The sequence below is a fragment of the Triturus cristatus genome, chromosome 7, assembly GCF_964204655.1.
Source record: "Triturus cristatus chromosome 7, aTriCri1.1, whole genome shotgun sequence".
Classification (NCBI taxonomy): Eukaryota; Metazoa; Chordata; class Amphibia; order Caudata; family Salamandridae; genus Triturus; species Triturus cristatus.
In genome coordinates this window covers 1626753560-1626768476 of record NC_140590.1, presented here as the reverse complement: position 1 = coordinate 1626768476, position 14917 = coordinate 1626753560, and the positions used below count along the sequence as shown (strand labels likewise).

At 47.9% G+C, this 14917-nt stretch overlaps 2 protein-coding genes across 7 annotated transcripts in view; one reads left to right on the top strand and one right to left on the bottom strand.

The window, feature by feature from the left end:
- ARFRP1 (ARF related protein 1) overlaps positions 1–14917 on the top strand; it is a 366770-nt gene that overhangs the window by 234630 nt on the left and 117223 nt on the right. The gene's annotated exons all lie outside the window — the stretch shown is intronic.
- Positions 1–14917, bottom strand: part of ZGPAT (zinc finger CCCH-type and G-patch domain containing) — an 80376-nt gene that overhangs the window by 39081 nt on the left and 26378 nt on the right. For all 3 annotated transcript variants that reach the window (XM_085619608.1, XM_085619606.1, XM_085619607.1), the window contains exons 4-5: positions 11216–11365; positions 10792–10923 (exon numbers count right to left, since the gene is read on the bottom strand). In XM_085619608.1, coding sequence (XP_085475734.1) covers positions 10792–10923; positions 11216–11365 — 282 coding nt within the window. The remainder of the gene's footprint in view (positions 1–10791; positions 10924–11215; positions 11366–14917) is intronic.

Genomic DNA, 14917 nt, shown 5'->3' with positions numbered 1-14917 from the left:
ACATGTCCGGTCTTTGGATTGATATAAATCCTTTTTTGCGTGGGATCCGGGCGAAAAAGTTCTTCATTGTCCGAAAGTGGCTTTGGTGCCGACTTTTTCGGTTCCGATCTACGTTGTGGGTGATCGGTAGAGTCTCTATGGACTTTTTTCGGTCCCGAGGATGGTTTCGGTGCCGAAGAACCTTTCGGTGCCGGTGGAGATTTCGGCCTCGATGGTCTCGGAGCCTGCTTCGGTGCCGAAGGTATTGTGGGCACAATAACATGTGGTTTGCTCGAGCCCGAGCCACCTGCAGGCTTATATTTCTTCGGAGCCGGGCCGGAGGGAGGGGCTTCTGAAGATGATTTTCGGTCGCGACTGGGGCCAGCTGGGCAGAGTCTTGACCAATGTCTTATTTGAGGGGTTTGGGGTAGGGGCACTGGTACTCACTCGTTGCCCCGGAGTGATGAGGTCATCAGAATCGTCCGCTTCGGATACGATTTGGAGGTCTTCGGAATAGTCTTCCGGGACATCCTGAGCAAAGATGTCCTCTGGTTCTGGAGCTGGTCTGGCCATGATATGGCGTCGAGCTCTTCGGTCCCGGATGGTTTTCTTGGAACGGAATGCGGCGCAGGCTGGACAGTTGGATTCGTTGTGTTCCGGCGAGAGGCACAGGTTGCAGACCTCGTGGTGGTCACTATGGGGGAACTTTGCTCCACATTGGGGGCATTTTTTTTAAAAGGTTTCCTTTCCATGAGCGGTATCCGGAACCGGTCCGATTGGATTTCGACGTCGAGTTGTAAGGGTTGTTTGGTTTCGAAAGCTGGAAAGCTGGATTTTTAGAAGTTTTCAGCCGGAGTGGAAAAGTTCATCCGAACCCAATGGCGGAAAAAAACAATCTGATGATGGAGTGGATGCCCATGCGCACTGTTGTCCAGAGGAGGAGTCACCTATCTCGTGACCAAAAGGCTTCTTCCGAAGACAACAACAACCTGCAATCATCCGAGCCCAACACCAGATGGCGATCTTATCCTAAGTGTGTGATCTGCAGCTCATATGCCTCGAACACATGCTTCTAAACAGTGCATCTTTATACCAAAGATAACAAAACTGAAAAAAGCAGAAGAAAGAAGAGACGATGTTTTAGTGACATGCCTAAACAGCAAAACTCAAGCAGAATAACGTTAGCCCAGTCTTTCTTGATGTTACCTTGTATAACAAAGTTACAATGTATTGGCCCTTTCAGGAAGAAATAACAAGCATTTACAATGCAATGGTCTCACACACAGAGCCACACACAGTGGTCGTTCCAATGGAAAATTTGGTGCCTGTAAATGTCAGTTCACTGCCACACAAAGCATTAGTTACATTTAATTAAAAAAATTAATCGCCTCTTAGTCCATTATAGCTAGGTGGGTCGCTAAAGTTTGTTGTTTTAAAAATTGAGTGGCGATTTAAAAAAAGTTTTGGAAGCACTGCTCCAGAGGCCATTCACACTTACCAAAAAGTCTCAACACAGCATGTAAACTGCTCCTCTGGATCCCTCCACAGCCAATCAAGGGGCTGCACTGAGGGGCGGTTATGGATGCTAAGTGACCTTCATACGTCCTGACTTCTCAGCCACCCTATAAGTCTTGTACATGCAGACCCATACTTACCCGGAAAAACAGCGGGCCCCTCTCTGGGTTACTTCCTTCATCATCTGTGGAGGGTTCAACCCCTGAGTGAAACCAGTGGACTTCCAATCAGTGCTTTGCATTTTACCCCACAGCAGGTGCTTACACAACCACGCTGTTACAACCTGCTGTGCTAGAGTGACAGATAGTTCCATTACATGCCTTTGTAGCCCAAGTACTCTTTTATAGAGGGGTGCGTAGTGCAAGTGAACAACAAATTAAGCCTAGTGTAGCGCTATCTAAGGACCGCTGCGCCCCGGCCTTTAAGCCCGGCCTCCATTTGCAGCTCTATACTCGTAAGTGCAAAAACTAAAGAACAAATTAGATACAAAGAAGAATGTTGAGTTATGACTCATGTTTCGAATTAATACTATACAACCAGAGAACAAAAAACTTGTGATTAATGTAGCTAACCATCTGCAATGTTGATCTCACAAAATGTGGACCTTGTAAGATAATTGAAATGCCAATAAAAAGATTTTACAAAAAAAATAATCAAAAGACGCTGCACGTCTCACACAGATGGTCGGAAGCCACACACATTAATTCCTGAACATTCACTATAAATATGCATTCTGGGAATTGTAGTATTTGTTCGTTTGAGGAGGACTAACACACCAGAACACTGCTTTGGAAAAGAATAGACTAGGACTGGGAGCAGGGTGCCCTCGTGACACGAGTGACCTGACTGCTTTACTCACACGTGACACCCGATACCCCGAGAGTTAGCCGTAAGGCCCTTATTTTGATGGATAACGTCCAGGGCAGGGCACACCTTGTCCTCTCGTGTGAGCGCGAGGCCTCTTCCGCAGACGTACAACGGATGTCTCATCTATTTACGTACTCATGTGTCATTTCTTTAGGATTAGGCCAGTGCTTTGAAAGGAAATACAGAAGTGCAGTCACTCACTATTCAGTGAAGTGACGGTACTCTACCATTAGATATACTGCAGCAGTGCTGAAAAGAGCAGGAACTCTCCCATTGAAATGAAAGAAGCCTGCCAATTTGAAGCACTGTTTTTTAGGCACACGATTAATGATTGTAAGGCACAAAACATCCCATACCTAAAGTCTGGAGGTTCTTGGGAGCAAAAACCTGTGCTGGAGTATTGGGCCTTAAGGCCTCCGGACTCTCAGCGCTCTATGTTATGGGAGGTGGAAAGGGGTGGGGGTCGCGGCGGCGGCTCTCACTGGCTGTTTGCAGGATCTCACGGCGCAGACCGCTCGTGTAGTCGATGTGCTCTTCCAGGCTCCGCTCGCTGTCCGTAGCCCAAAAACTTGTGCAGCACCTTTTCCAGCTCCCGCTCCACCGTCACGCACTGGTCCATATCGGGCTCGGGCGGCGGGGGGGGGGGGGGGGGGGGGGGGGGGGGTGAGGATACGGTGCCAGTGCCGTGCCCGGGACCTCGCGGGGGCTCTCGCACTCTCCCTGCGCCTTTCTATGGCTCATACGTGTTTCGGGCTTCTCTGTGGGGTACACGAGGGGGAGTGAGGCTTCGCGCAGCGCCGAGTGACGCCTTGCGGGGGAGGGCAGCAGGACAGCTCGCGCACTGTCTGGCGACAAGTCTCTCGAGCGGGGCCTGTGCCTCGTGCGCTCTGTGATGAGAATTGTCTCACGCTTGCCGTGACAGGCCAATCGAGCTACCGTCGTGTTATTGTTTTCACAGATGAGAGACGGGGCGGAGTTCCAAGTTGACCTGCTTAGCTTGGACAACACCATTCTCACGTCCTGTAGGGTGACAGCCGGGTAGGAACATGGATAAGACAAGTTTTGGAGCTGCATGGGGAAGCTGAAATGTACACCTTAAAGAACCCAGCAGCGTGAAAGCCTCACGGTTCGTTCTCTTCGCGTACATTACTACACAACGTTAAATAACCCCCACCCCCCGTTATGTGCCACGGCCCATATACTCCGCCCCTACGGAAGTTTGTATATTGAAACAGTCCTCGTGAACTAAACTCGGTAACTTCTACATCCGGGTTAATTAGAGTCTGCGTAACGCATTTGAACTGTTTGCACGAAATATCAATTTCCAGCTGCAAAGAAGTAAAGTTTCGATTTGATTTTACAGTGGCCCGTAAAAACGAGAGGACGAGCACACCACTGCCTTTCTCCGAGGCGAAGCAGAAATGCCTCGGAGAAAGGCAGCGGCGGTTTCGAATTCGGGGGCGTGTTTTTCTTTTCTCTCCTCTTGCCATTGGCTGGAGGAGATAATGAGAAAAGTAGCAAAAAACACGCCCCCGAATCCGAAAAGGACGGGGCCTGTTCGGAGAGACAAACCTCTTCTCCAATGGCTGGCCAGCATTCAAGAGGCCAGCCAATGGAGAAGAGGGGCGGGTTCAAGCCCCTCTTCTCCAAGTCATTAAATCTCGAGAGCGAGACTGCGCAAGCGCAGCCTTCGCTAGCCGAGACCTAAAAAGGACTTTCACTCATTTGTTCCTTTCTATGAATGGCACTTTTTTGTGGTTGCAAAGGTGTTTTTTCAGTGTTTATATGTTTACGCCGGTGATGGCTATTTTCCTTTCGGTGGGATTTTATCAGTTATTATAGGTTTAAACCTAAAACCAGATAGCCTAACTATATTGTTTTGTTTTTCTGGCCCAAATTCAGGCAATCCAATACTAACAAATATAACAACGATGAACAAGAAATGAGATTCAATTGTCAGAAGTCTCAAGAATGCGTCCAGTATCCAACTTTTATTGATTTTTTAATACATGAAATTTTCCAGTCAGCCCAACGCTTTTCATCCTCTATGGACTTCGTCAGGGTTGTGCTTTCCAAACTTGTGTGACTTAAGTAGAAAGAAGCATGGCATCCTGTTTGTGACTTCATAGGTAATAAATCCCTTTTCGGGTGGTGTAGCATAGGATCTGCTTCACATGGGTACCCCCACTTTTTGCTGTTTCACTGTTTTTCGACCTTAGTCTGGCTGTGGCCCTGCTAATCAGGACCACAGCCTGGCTGCTTCCTCTCTAAAATGGTTTGCATGTACATTAGGTACATATCTAATTGGATTCTGGAGTGCCTTATAAGCCTCTAGTATATGGTATACTATGTACCTAGAGCATAGGTACCTCAGAGGCCTACCATGGGCTGAAGCATGTATTATGCCACCCCTGGGAAGCACTCCAAAGTGGCACCACAGGTCTGCTACTACAGCCTGGGTAAGGGTGTGCTTGCACCCCTTACTGTGGTATAGGCTACCTATATCACTATCATTGCACACACATATAAAACCTATAAGTCACTCCTATGGCAGGCCTTAACAATACTAAAGGCAGAGTGCTTGGTTTTTATGTGAGAGGGTGTCCCTGCATGAGCAGAGCCCCTCTGCAGCGTTCGGAGTATCTCCTCTGATGCGGTTTGTGGTGCAGCCTGACCATATACTCTTAAGTGCATTATAACCTCGCTGTAAATGCTAACTTTGGGATGGCTGCACGGAAACATGTCGTGTTTGGTGCCAAACGCTTTGGAATACTACCCCCCCCCCCCCCACCAGTTCTGGCGGCAGGGGTAGCATTCCACCCTTCTAGAGGGAGAGGCATGTTTACTCTGGTCTAACCCAGTAGGACTTTCCTGAGCCCTGGCATCACAAAATGGATGCCTCTGCCACAGACACGGGTCTGGCCTCCTGCTGCTGACCAAAACTCCAGCAGGTGAGGCCTGGACAATACGTTTCCCGTCCCAGGGAGGTGTAACCACCTCCCCAGACAGGCAGATGTGTATTAGGGCTGGGCGGGAGCACTCTCTGGTGCTTTGAAGTCCTGCACTGGGGGCACACTTGGTGTCCCTGTGCATAGTACAGTTCAAACCGGTTGCAGGGGCTACCTGCCCCTGCTCTGGCGCGAAACTGGACAAAGGAAATGGGTGTAACCACCCCTCTTTCCAAACCCTCCCATAGGTGGGTCCCTAGAGTATGTCCAACCCCCAAACTTAGCATAAGTATGGGAACCCAGTCCTTGCGACTTTAGATTACCCTGGACGAAACTGCAATATACATCCTGGACCTTCGAAGTTGTACTTTGACTAGAAGACTGAAGAAAGCTCCCTTGGGTTCAAGGAGTGACTCCCCTGCTTGGCAGGCACCAAAGAAGCAACTGACCAGTCTGCATCGCTGAAGCTCCCGCCGGACGCCGAAGTCTTTGCATCACCAGAGGTGGATTTCCAGACTTCCCAGAGGCTACCCTGAGTCCACAGCAAAGCGGAGGCCCGTGGCTATCGTGGGCGACGTGGAACCGTGACCCCTGGACACGTGAACTTCTGCAGCAACACTATCTTCCTGGTTTTCCTCGAAGCTGTGCTTTGGGCTCTGAGTAGCCCCAGCCTTGAGCACCTCCTGCACTGAAGATTGCTGGCCTCCACTCCACGAGTGACCCGTGGGCCAGTTTCAAGTGCGACCGCTCGAGGCTCATTCGCGATCGCTAGCCCGTTGGCTAATAGGTCCCCACGAAGGCAACTCCTCTTCTACTTGGGCTTTCCTAGTTGCTCCAGACATTCCCCGACTTATCCTCACTGGGTGAGTCCCTCAGACCTTGCTGGTCTGCACCACAGTCTTCTCTCTGATTTCCAGGCTTGTTGGGTCCAATCTGGTCGCCGACACCGCAGCACTCGACAGACTTCGTGGGACAGCTCGAATCCGGCTCGTGGACTTCGTCGATGCCTCCTGGACCTCGTGGCTGAAGAGTCAAGACACCCGTCAACTCACCTGAAGCACCCGACATCTGTGGGCATTGGTCCATCCTACCCTCGGTCACTGGCAAGTGACCCAGACTCTGTCCCCTCTGCTTTCAGGTTCCTCCCATCCTAGATCCAGGCTTGAATCTCTGCGGACACTTCTCCTCTTCACGGCAGCAGCAGTTCTTTGCCAGCTTCCATTGCAATCGACGACGCGACCCGACACCAAAAAACACCTATGTACCCGGCTTCCCTGGGTGAGGTAACTTCAGCACTCCGGTGCTCCTGTGGGTGCTAGCCCTAGAACTTCTTAAGTCCAAAAGGGTTTGGTCCTGACTCGATTCTAAGTGTCCCTAATCTTTAAATGGCCAACCGCGACATTGCCCATAGAAGCTAACGGGAACACGCGGTTGTGTTTACACACTGCACACAGCCCCGTGGGTCCCCTGTGTCACTACCTTGGGTGGTGCCTTGGGGTCCCAGCGATTCTACAGGCTCTAGGCCTTGTGTCTAGTTCAGTCGTGGTTCTTATACTACTTTATTGGTATATGGTTTGGTACGCCCCTAGGACCCAAACGTGTATTTGTGCTATTACTGTTGATTGCTAACTTGTAAATTAAGTACTTCGAACTCCAGTCTCATAAAGAGACTAGAGGGGTGTGTTTTATCCTAAATACATATATTTTAAATATATACCTGGTGTGGTTGTCCTTTCATTTGATCATTCAAGAGATTATAGACTGGTAAAACAAGCTGCTTTACATTCCTTCAAGACTTAGCCTGAAGGCTGCTCTCCATAGCTACCACTAGGATAGCTTTCAATAAAGGTTATCTTTAACCAATTCACCATAAGGGGTTGTTTGGACTGATACAAAGTGCCCACTAGAACTAGTGGACAGCATATATCAGGCCACCTTCTCACATGTAGTACCCCCTAAACCAACTTCCTCCTTCGTGCATCAGGGCTCAAGTGTTACGGAAAAAAAACTAGACCTGAGGCACGAAGAATGCTTGTTTCTGTATTTGTTTTTGCTGTTCAAATCATCAAAATTACTTAGGCCGGCCTTAGGGTCACTGGCTTACAGTAAAGACACAGTGGTGGTACCCAGATTCCAGTAATGATTAAGTAAAGCATCATTTACACCTCATACTGGTCATATTATATCCCCACTTCACCACTGTTGGAAACCGGGCAACCGGGTTAGCAGTCACCAGGTTCCCAGCACAGTGGTAGCTTGGCTCGAGCGGTTGGGGATCAGGCACCGTGTTAAGCGTACGTCACACCCTCACAATAACCATGCGTTCATCCGTTCCAAAAACGACACTACACCGTAAAAATTATGAAAGACAAGATGAAAATATATAGGTCTTTATCTTATTTTCTCTTAGTTGCAGGTTTCATAACATAAATACATTACAATAGGATTTTCCTTTAAAAGAGCAGGTCAAATAAACAAAGCTACTTTGGGATTTCAATAAATAGGTTCAGGTCCTCATTAAGCAAAGAATAAATAGATGTGCAATAAATACAGATGGCAAATAAATACAGTCAGACAATAAATACAGTGCAAGAATAAATTAGGGGAAGACAATAAATAAAGCACCCTCAATAAATAAGGAAAAGCAATCAATGACAGTTACAGATCAGATCACTTTCATGAGGTAACTTGGTCTTACTTTGCCCATACACAGCTCGTGGTCATTTGGGTGGCATGGGGGTGTCCCACCTAGATTGGTCAAGGCTGGGGCCTAAGCGGAGGCAGAACAAGGGTAACCTAAAGATCTGGCCCTCCAAACTACACAGCCCCTCACAGATGTCACTGCACCAGTCTTAGTTCACCCCTGGCACTCCCAGGCTGGTTCTAACACCCCTCTAGCCCCTAGAATGGTCTTTTAGGGCTCCACGGGGCCTCAGACTCCCCCTCTACCACTTACTGCCCTTTTCACGATGATCGGCTCCGCTCGGCACCGTGTCGACGCCGTGAGGCAGCTCCGGATCGATGCCGTGAGGCGGCTCCGGATCCATGTCGCTGGGCGGCTCCGGATCCATGTCGCTGGGCGGCCTCGACTCCATGTCGCTGGGCGGCCTCGACTCCATGTCGCTGGGCGGCCTCGACTCCATGTCGCTGGGCGGCCTCGACTCCATGTCGCTGGGCGGCCTCGACTCCATGTCGCTGGGCGGCCTCGACTCCATGTCGCTGGGCGGCCTCGACTCCATGTCGCTGGGCGGCCTCGACTCCATGTCGCTGGGCGGCCTCGACTCCATGTCGCTGGGCGGCCTCGACTCCATGTCGCTGGGCGGCCTCGACTCCATGTCGCTGGGCGGCCTCGACTCCATGTCGCTGGGCGGCCTCGACTCCATGTCGCTGGGCGGCCTCGACTCCATGTCGCTGGGCGGCCTCGACTCCATGTCGCTGGGCGGCCTCGACTCCATGTCGCTGGGCGGCCTCGACTCCATGTCGCTGGGCGGCCTCGACTCCATGTCGCTGGGCGGCCTCGACTCCATGTCGCTGGGCGGCCTCGACTCCATGTCGCTGGGCGGCCTCGACTCCATGTCGCTGGGCGGCCTCGACTCCATGTCGCTGGGCGGCCTCGACTCCATGTCGCTGGGCGGTCTCGACTCCATGTCGCTGGGCGGTCTCGACTCAATGTCGCTGGGCGGTCTCGACTCAATGTCGCCTTCCGGCGTCGCAGGGACACGGTCTCCCCGCTTCCAGGTGTCTCCGGAGTGCGATCTCCTCTCCCGACCTCCGGCGCGCTTCACCTCGGTTTCCGGCGACTCCGGTGGGCGGACTTCACTCCCCCGTCGACGCCTCACCTCGACCTCGGGTGAATCTCCACTCGACCTCCGGCGCCTCTCCACGACCTCCGTCGGCGCCCTCACTCGACCTCTGGCGGCTCCGGGTACGGCGTCTGCTTTCTGTCAGCGCCGCTTCTCTACCTCAGGCCCCAGGTCTCCAGGCTTCTCGACGTCAGGACTCCAGGAGGACACCACTGAACAGGTCAGGAACTTGCTGTTCTTCCTCTTTAAGGCCTGTTTCAAATGTTCAGTTCCTTAAGATGGTTCTTCTGGACTTGGTCCCACACAGGGCTTTAGGCTGGGCTTGGTCAGTAGGGACTAGCATCAAGGGTGGGTTTCTGGACCCCACTCCAAGCACTGGTTTCCACCCCTGCTGCCTTACTCCGACCTCCTTCTATATCTGTCCTCTCTCTTCTCCAGTCAGTTGCCAACTGCCACTCTGAGATGGCCTACCAACATTCTAAACTGCCTCCCTCTGTCACAGGGTTCCAGAATGTTACAGAAGGTTCTAGAAATCTCCAGTGGGTTCTGGTGATGTCACAGGTGACAATGGGTGGCCACCATTTTGTGGCTCAGGCCCTCAGACAGAAGTTCCAGGGGTAGGGAAAATGGCTCCCTGACCCTGCATCAACACTAAAAAGTCTGGTGGTTCCCAAAAAGGAAAAATTATAACAGGGTTTGAGGCAAAAGTGGGACAAAATAAATAATGATGAGGAGGGACCACCCAAAGGGCTGACAGGTCTAACAACCACCACATAAACTGCCATACCCCACCACGTCTAGCACCCGCTACATGATATTCACTTACTGGTTTGAAACCCATAATGCATGGGAAACATTTATTTATACATGTGAATTTGTTCCCAGCTATTGGTTCCTCACAATGAGGCTCCTGCAATACATCATCAACTGCAACACACAGTGGAACAATATACGCCTTTAATCCCAGGGACAGGCCCAGAACCACTATGGCCAAAGTACAAATGTGTCTAATTTGTTTATTTTTATAACAATTAGTTTCACCAGTTCTCAGTCACAGTGGTGGGCTATTATTCTCCCTTTTTTTAAATCCATCTGTGGAAGGGCTCCCATATCCAAAGAGGGAAGGGTGCACTGCTGTTTCTATGTGGGACCTGGTGAGTGCGTACGTAAGGAAGCCTATATTTCTGGTGCTAAAACTATCAGGCTCTGTCGTAACTACACCAGTTTTGTCGGTGAAGTGAGTGCATTGCTGCCTCCCAAGACTAATAAGTTGGCATCAGCAAATATTCCACTATATAAAATCTCAATATTTCCTTTTATCAATGCTGGATTTCTTACAGTCCCGCATTTTAAAGTAAAAAATAGCAGCATGTACCACAACGGAAAGAAAATGCAGAACAAACTGCATCCAGAAAAACTTGTAGTCTCTGAAAAAGCCTATGAAAGACAACGGATGGAAAAATAAAAGTGGACATAAGGGAACCATAGTTGGAAAAATAAGACAGGGAAATTGAACATTATAAATTGCATACATTAACCCCATTAATTCTGGATTTTCACCTGCACATCCACTCTAATATTTACTTTTTTTGTCAGTAACATTAGTGCACCACTACCCCTTTTTCTGCCCTACACCTCCAGCCATTACCCAGGCAGCATATTTAATTCCATCCACTCACCTTTTCCAAACTCATATCCCATCAGGGCTAATAGCTTGGAGCCCATACCGCGGGTGTGAACCTCCCAGCCTGCAAAGGAAGCACTGCAGCTTGGTGCCCAGTCGCCAGCCTCTACCGATTCAGAGTCTATTACTGCAAAAGAAAAAGACAAGGTAGGATGAGTGCAGTCAGAGGGCAAAATACAGCTTCTCACGCTTCCCACCAATGCCATCTTCTTGCACTACCAACCTATGCTTGGTCCTAACGCTGTGCACTGGAGCCCCTGCCTCTTAGTGGCCACTAATGCCAGAACTTAACTTTGTCCTTCAAAGGCAGTGCTTCATAGTGCCCACCATATTGCGTTTCTAATCTCCATATTCCTACAAGTCAGAAGCTGCAGACCACTACTCGGACATTCCTCCATGTCCTCACGCTGGAGCCATACCTTTGGCAAAGCCAAGCTCATCACTGTCTTCGTCCTCAGACGAGGAAGCCTCGTCAGATCTCATAGGTGGTATCACTCCGTCCCCTTCCAGCACAGCCTGCTTCAGTAGTAAAGAGTCGAACTTAACAGTAAAGAATCCATTGTCGATATCTGCAGAGAAAGAAAAGTGCTGTTCATTGACTTGGCTTTTCAACAGCAGAAGCAATCTGATGAGAAGGGTCCCCAATGAAACTCTTGTTCCACGGCTAACAAGGAGCAAATGGGATCTGGAATTATACATGCGGACGCAGATTTTATTCCCTCACTATACATCAGAGTCTTCATGTAAGTGGGTGAAATTAAAGATCATAATACAGAAGTGCTAGCAAAGTCATTAGGCTTGGTGTCAGCCTTTTTGCTTTGCCAATGCTCATTTTGTCATGGTTTTTGTAAAACTTTATTTTTGGAGAGAGCTGCTAGGCCCTTGCCACTACGTATAAAAACGATGACTGAAAGCAAAACAATTTTAGGCCTCAAAAGGTATACGCGGTCGCAGTAATGCCTGTCCCTGAAGAGAACTACTATATGTGTAGATCAGAGGTCTTCATACTGGGGGGCGCACCCCCCCTTGCGGGTCTCTGGCAGGTTTCCCAGGGGGAGCAAATGCCTCAGTAAGTACTTGCAAATTCAGATGGCCTAGAAGTGTAATTGTTTATTTTTCGTGTTTCTAGGCAGTTTTCATTTACATGAATGCTAAAGTGCATAAAAAAACGCAGGCAACTGTGATCCTGTGATGACAAGGTCACAGACTTGGCTAAAAACAACAACATATTTTGTTGTATTTTCACGCTCACAGCAACTGCATATAAAAATGCACACCTTACGGGTAAAAAAAAAATCTAATTAAAGTATCTGGTGGGAAATGCACTCTTTAACTTTATAACTGTCAATTGATTTATTTGAAAAGTGCAGATATCGGTTAGCAAGACCAGAGAGTCACAGAATTAAATCCTGGTTGGTGCAGTGCAGAATAGTGATTTGTGTATTTATAGTGCTAGGAGGTCCCAAAATGTAACCAAGAGCACTGAGAGTATATTAAGATTGTATTAAACAAAGTATAAGATAGGCTGCCATACAATGATTTAGGGCCCGATTTATATCTCGGCGTACAGGTAACTCCGTAACAACGGGAACGGATATCCCGTCCCCCGAAATATAAATCCAACAGGATATAATGGGATTTATATTTCAGCGGACGGGATATCCATCCCCGTTGTGACAGACTAACCCATCTGCTGAGATCTAAATTAGGCCCTTAGTGTATATGATCAAAGCCCTTGGAATTATGTGACAGGGTACCACCAGATTACGTGCCAGGGTACACTCAATAATACAGCGAGGAAAGGCAAATTATGTGGTATAATGTGGCACATTTTCTGCTAGTATTATTTTGCAATTTTTCACATGGTTGTAGTGTTTGGGCAAAATGTCACCTCATTAGTACCAATTTAACAATCAAATACAGAAATAAGCAACTGAAAGATACAGAATTAACCTTTACGAAGAGCTTTCCACTGCATGCAAACACAATGCCACGTTTTAATAACATTTGATCTATTTGAGCTAGAACTCTCGTGCACTAGGGCTTAGTGCGCGCTTGCTGTGCCAGTGTTTTCGGAATCTGACAAATGGCCTAAAAGAGGGGAAAACTGGAGCAGAAGAGACACCTTAGCTTTAGGCTTCAAAGAGATGGTAGAAAGGAGGATGGATCTTAAATAGGGGCAGAGATTGCCCGCTTCGCACATCAGTAGCTCTCATTATTGAAACAGGCAAAGTGGCACTGGGGCCCAGAAGTGTGAAGGGCTCACTGCATCACAATTATGATGGTCTTACTTCACAACAGGGACACGGGGAGAGCTTTAGAGATGAGGGCACCCATGCTACAAAGAGATGGGCAACACATGGGAGCTCAATTTTTCTGAAAGACACAGACAGGCTGCTTCAAGATTTGAGTGATGGCCAGGCAAGGAAGGGATTAAAGATGCAAAGAGGATAACCTGATATTCAGGGCCGCAGCTATCATTTGTGCAGAAGGTGCAGTTGCACTGGGACTCAAAAGTGTGAGGGGTTCACAAGACCTCAATTAACGAGAGTAGTGTTTTTGTCAATTTCAGTTTTTTATGTGATTGCTCTTTTATACGTCTCACATTTAGTGTGGATTATGAGCTGCTGAAAAGGTGCCCATTAAATTATATCATGAGCCCCACCCCCTGCGCTTAGCCCTACCCCTTCCCCTCTCCTAAGTCTTTCTCTAAAGTTTTGGACGGTGCCAGACTCCAAAACATGTTGGGTAGGAGGGGCTCAGAGCAAAAAGTTGGAGGACTTCTTGTGTAGATGTAAGCCTGGTGAAACAGCGGAATTCTGTCACTCAGAGTGAAGTTAGCCAATGACTCAAGTGTGATGACCCATTGCCACATGCTGTAGTGGGGTAGGAAGGAGAGAAGAAGAGAGGAAGGGGAGGGAAAGGTAAATGAGAGAAAAATAAAGGGCGTTTTGGGGAAAACAAAAGGTTTTGGCTAATGCCACACCTAAAACTGTGTGTAATGTTCTCCATCCTCCAACTCTAGCTCAATGGCTATATGCAGGGCTGCTAGAATTATGTGGCAGGGGAAGACTAAATTATGCAGCAAGAAAATGCTAATTATGCAACCTAATGCACCACATTTTATGATACTATTACTGTACAATTGTCATTTTGTCACATGTTAAAATTGCCTGGGCAAAGGCTTCACCTCACTAGTAGAACTAGTTTAACTTCGAAATACATTAATATGCAACTGAAAGATGACCAGTTCACCTTTTCATATGGCCTTGCACTGCGTGTCAACGCGGCTCGCTGCATTTTAGTAACTTTTGATCAGTTTGAACCAGAAACAAATGTTTTGGCTAAAATCATTATGCAGCAAATGATGGATTATGTGGCAAATGCAGAAAATACATAATAATGCGAAAAATGCTGCGGCTGCAGAATCTCATAATACTCTTGGCCCTAACTAGATGTTTCTAAGTGCTTATGTAGTGCAAGTACGCACACAGTGAAGTGGCTTAAATTAACATACCAAACACAGATTTTAATAAAGCACATGAGCTCTGTTTTGGTTAGTTGCTGGTTTACTTATTGATTATACTGGTATATAGGGACACTAGAATTTTGCCACCGTGGTGTTTTGTGCATAATTATGCATCTGATACATTTGCCACATAACTCATCATCTGCTGAATAATCGGCAGATTTTAAGAAAAAACTATTTTGTTTGCTCAAACGGAACAAACGTTACTAAAAACTCAGTGAGAAGTATTCCTGCATGGTGAAAGGCCATTTGCAAGGTTTGTCAGTTCATCTTTCAATTGCTTATTGCTGTATTTGGGGGTTAAACTGGTACAATAATGTAAAATCTTTTTGCAGGCATTGTTAATATGTGTGAAAATAAACTAAGAAATACTATCACAAAATGTGTTGCAATTCACTGCATAATAAGCCTTTGCTTGCAACATAATTTAGTCCGCGCTGCAGCATAATTTGGTCCTCCGCTGACAAATAATTCCAGTGGAACTACTTATATACAGAAGCATATAGCCAGTGTGGAAGAACGCTCACAATTTTGGTAAATATTAGAACTAAGATGCAGCAAGCAAGAATTACCGAACCAGGATTAAAGACTA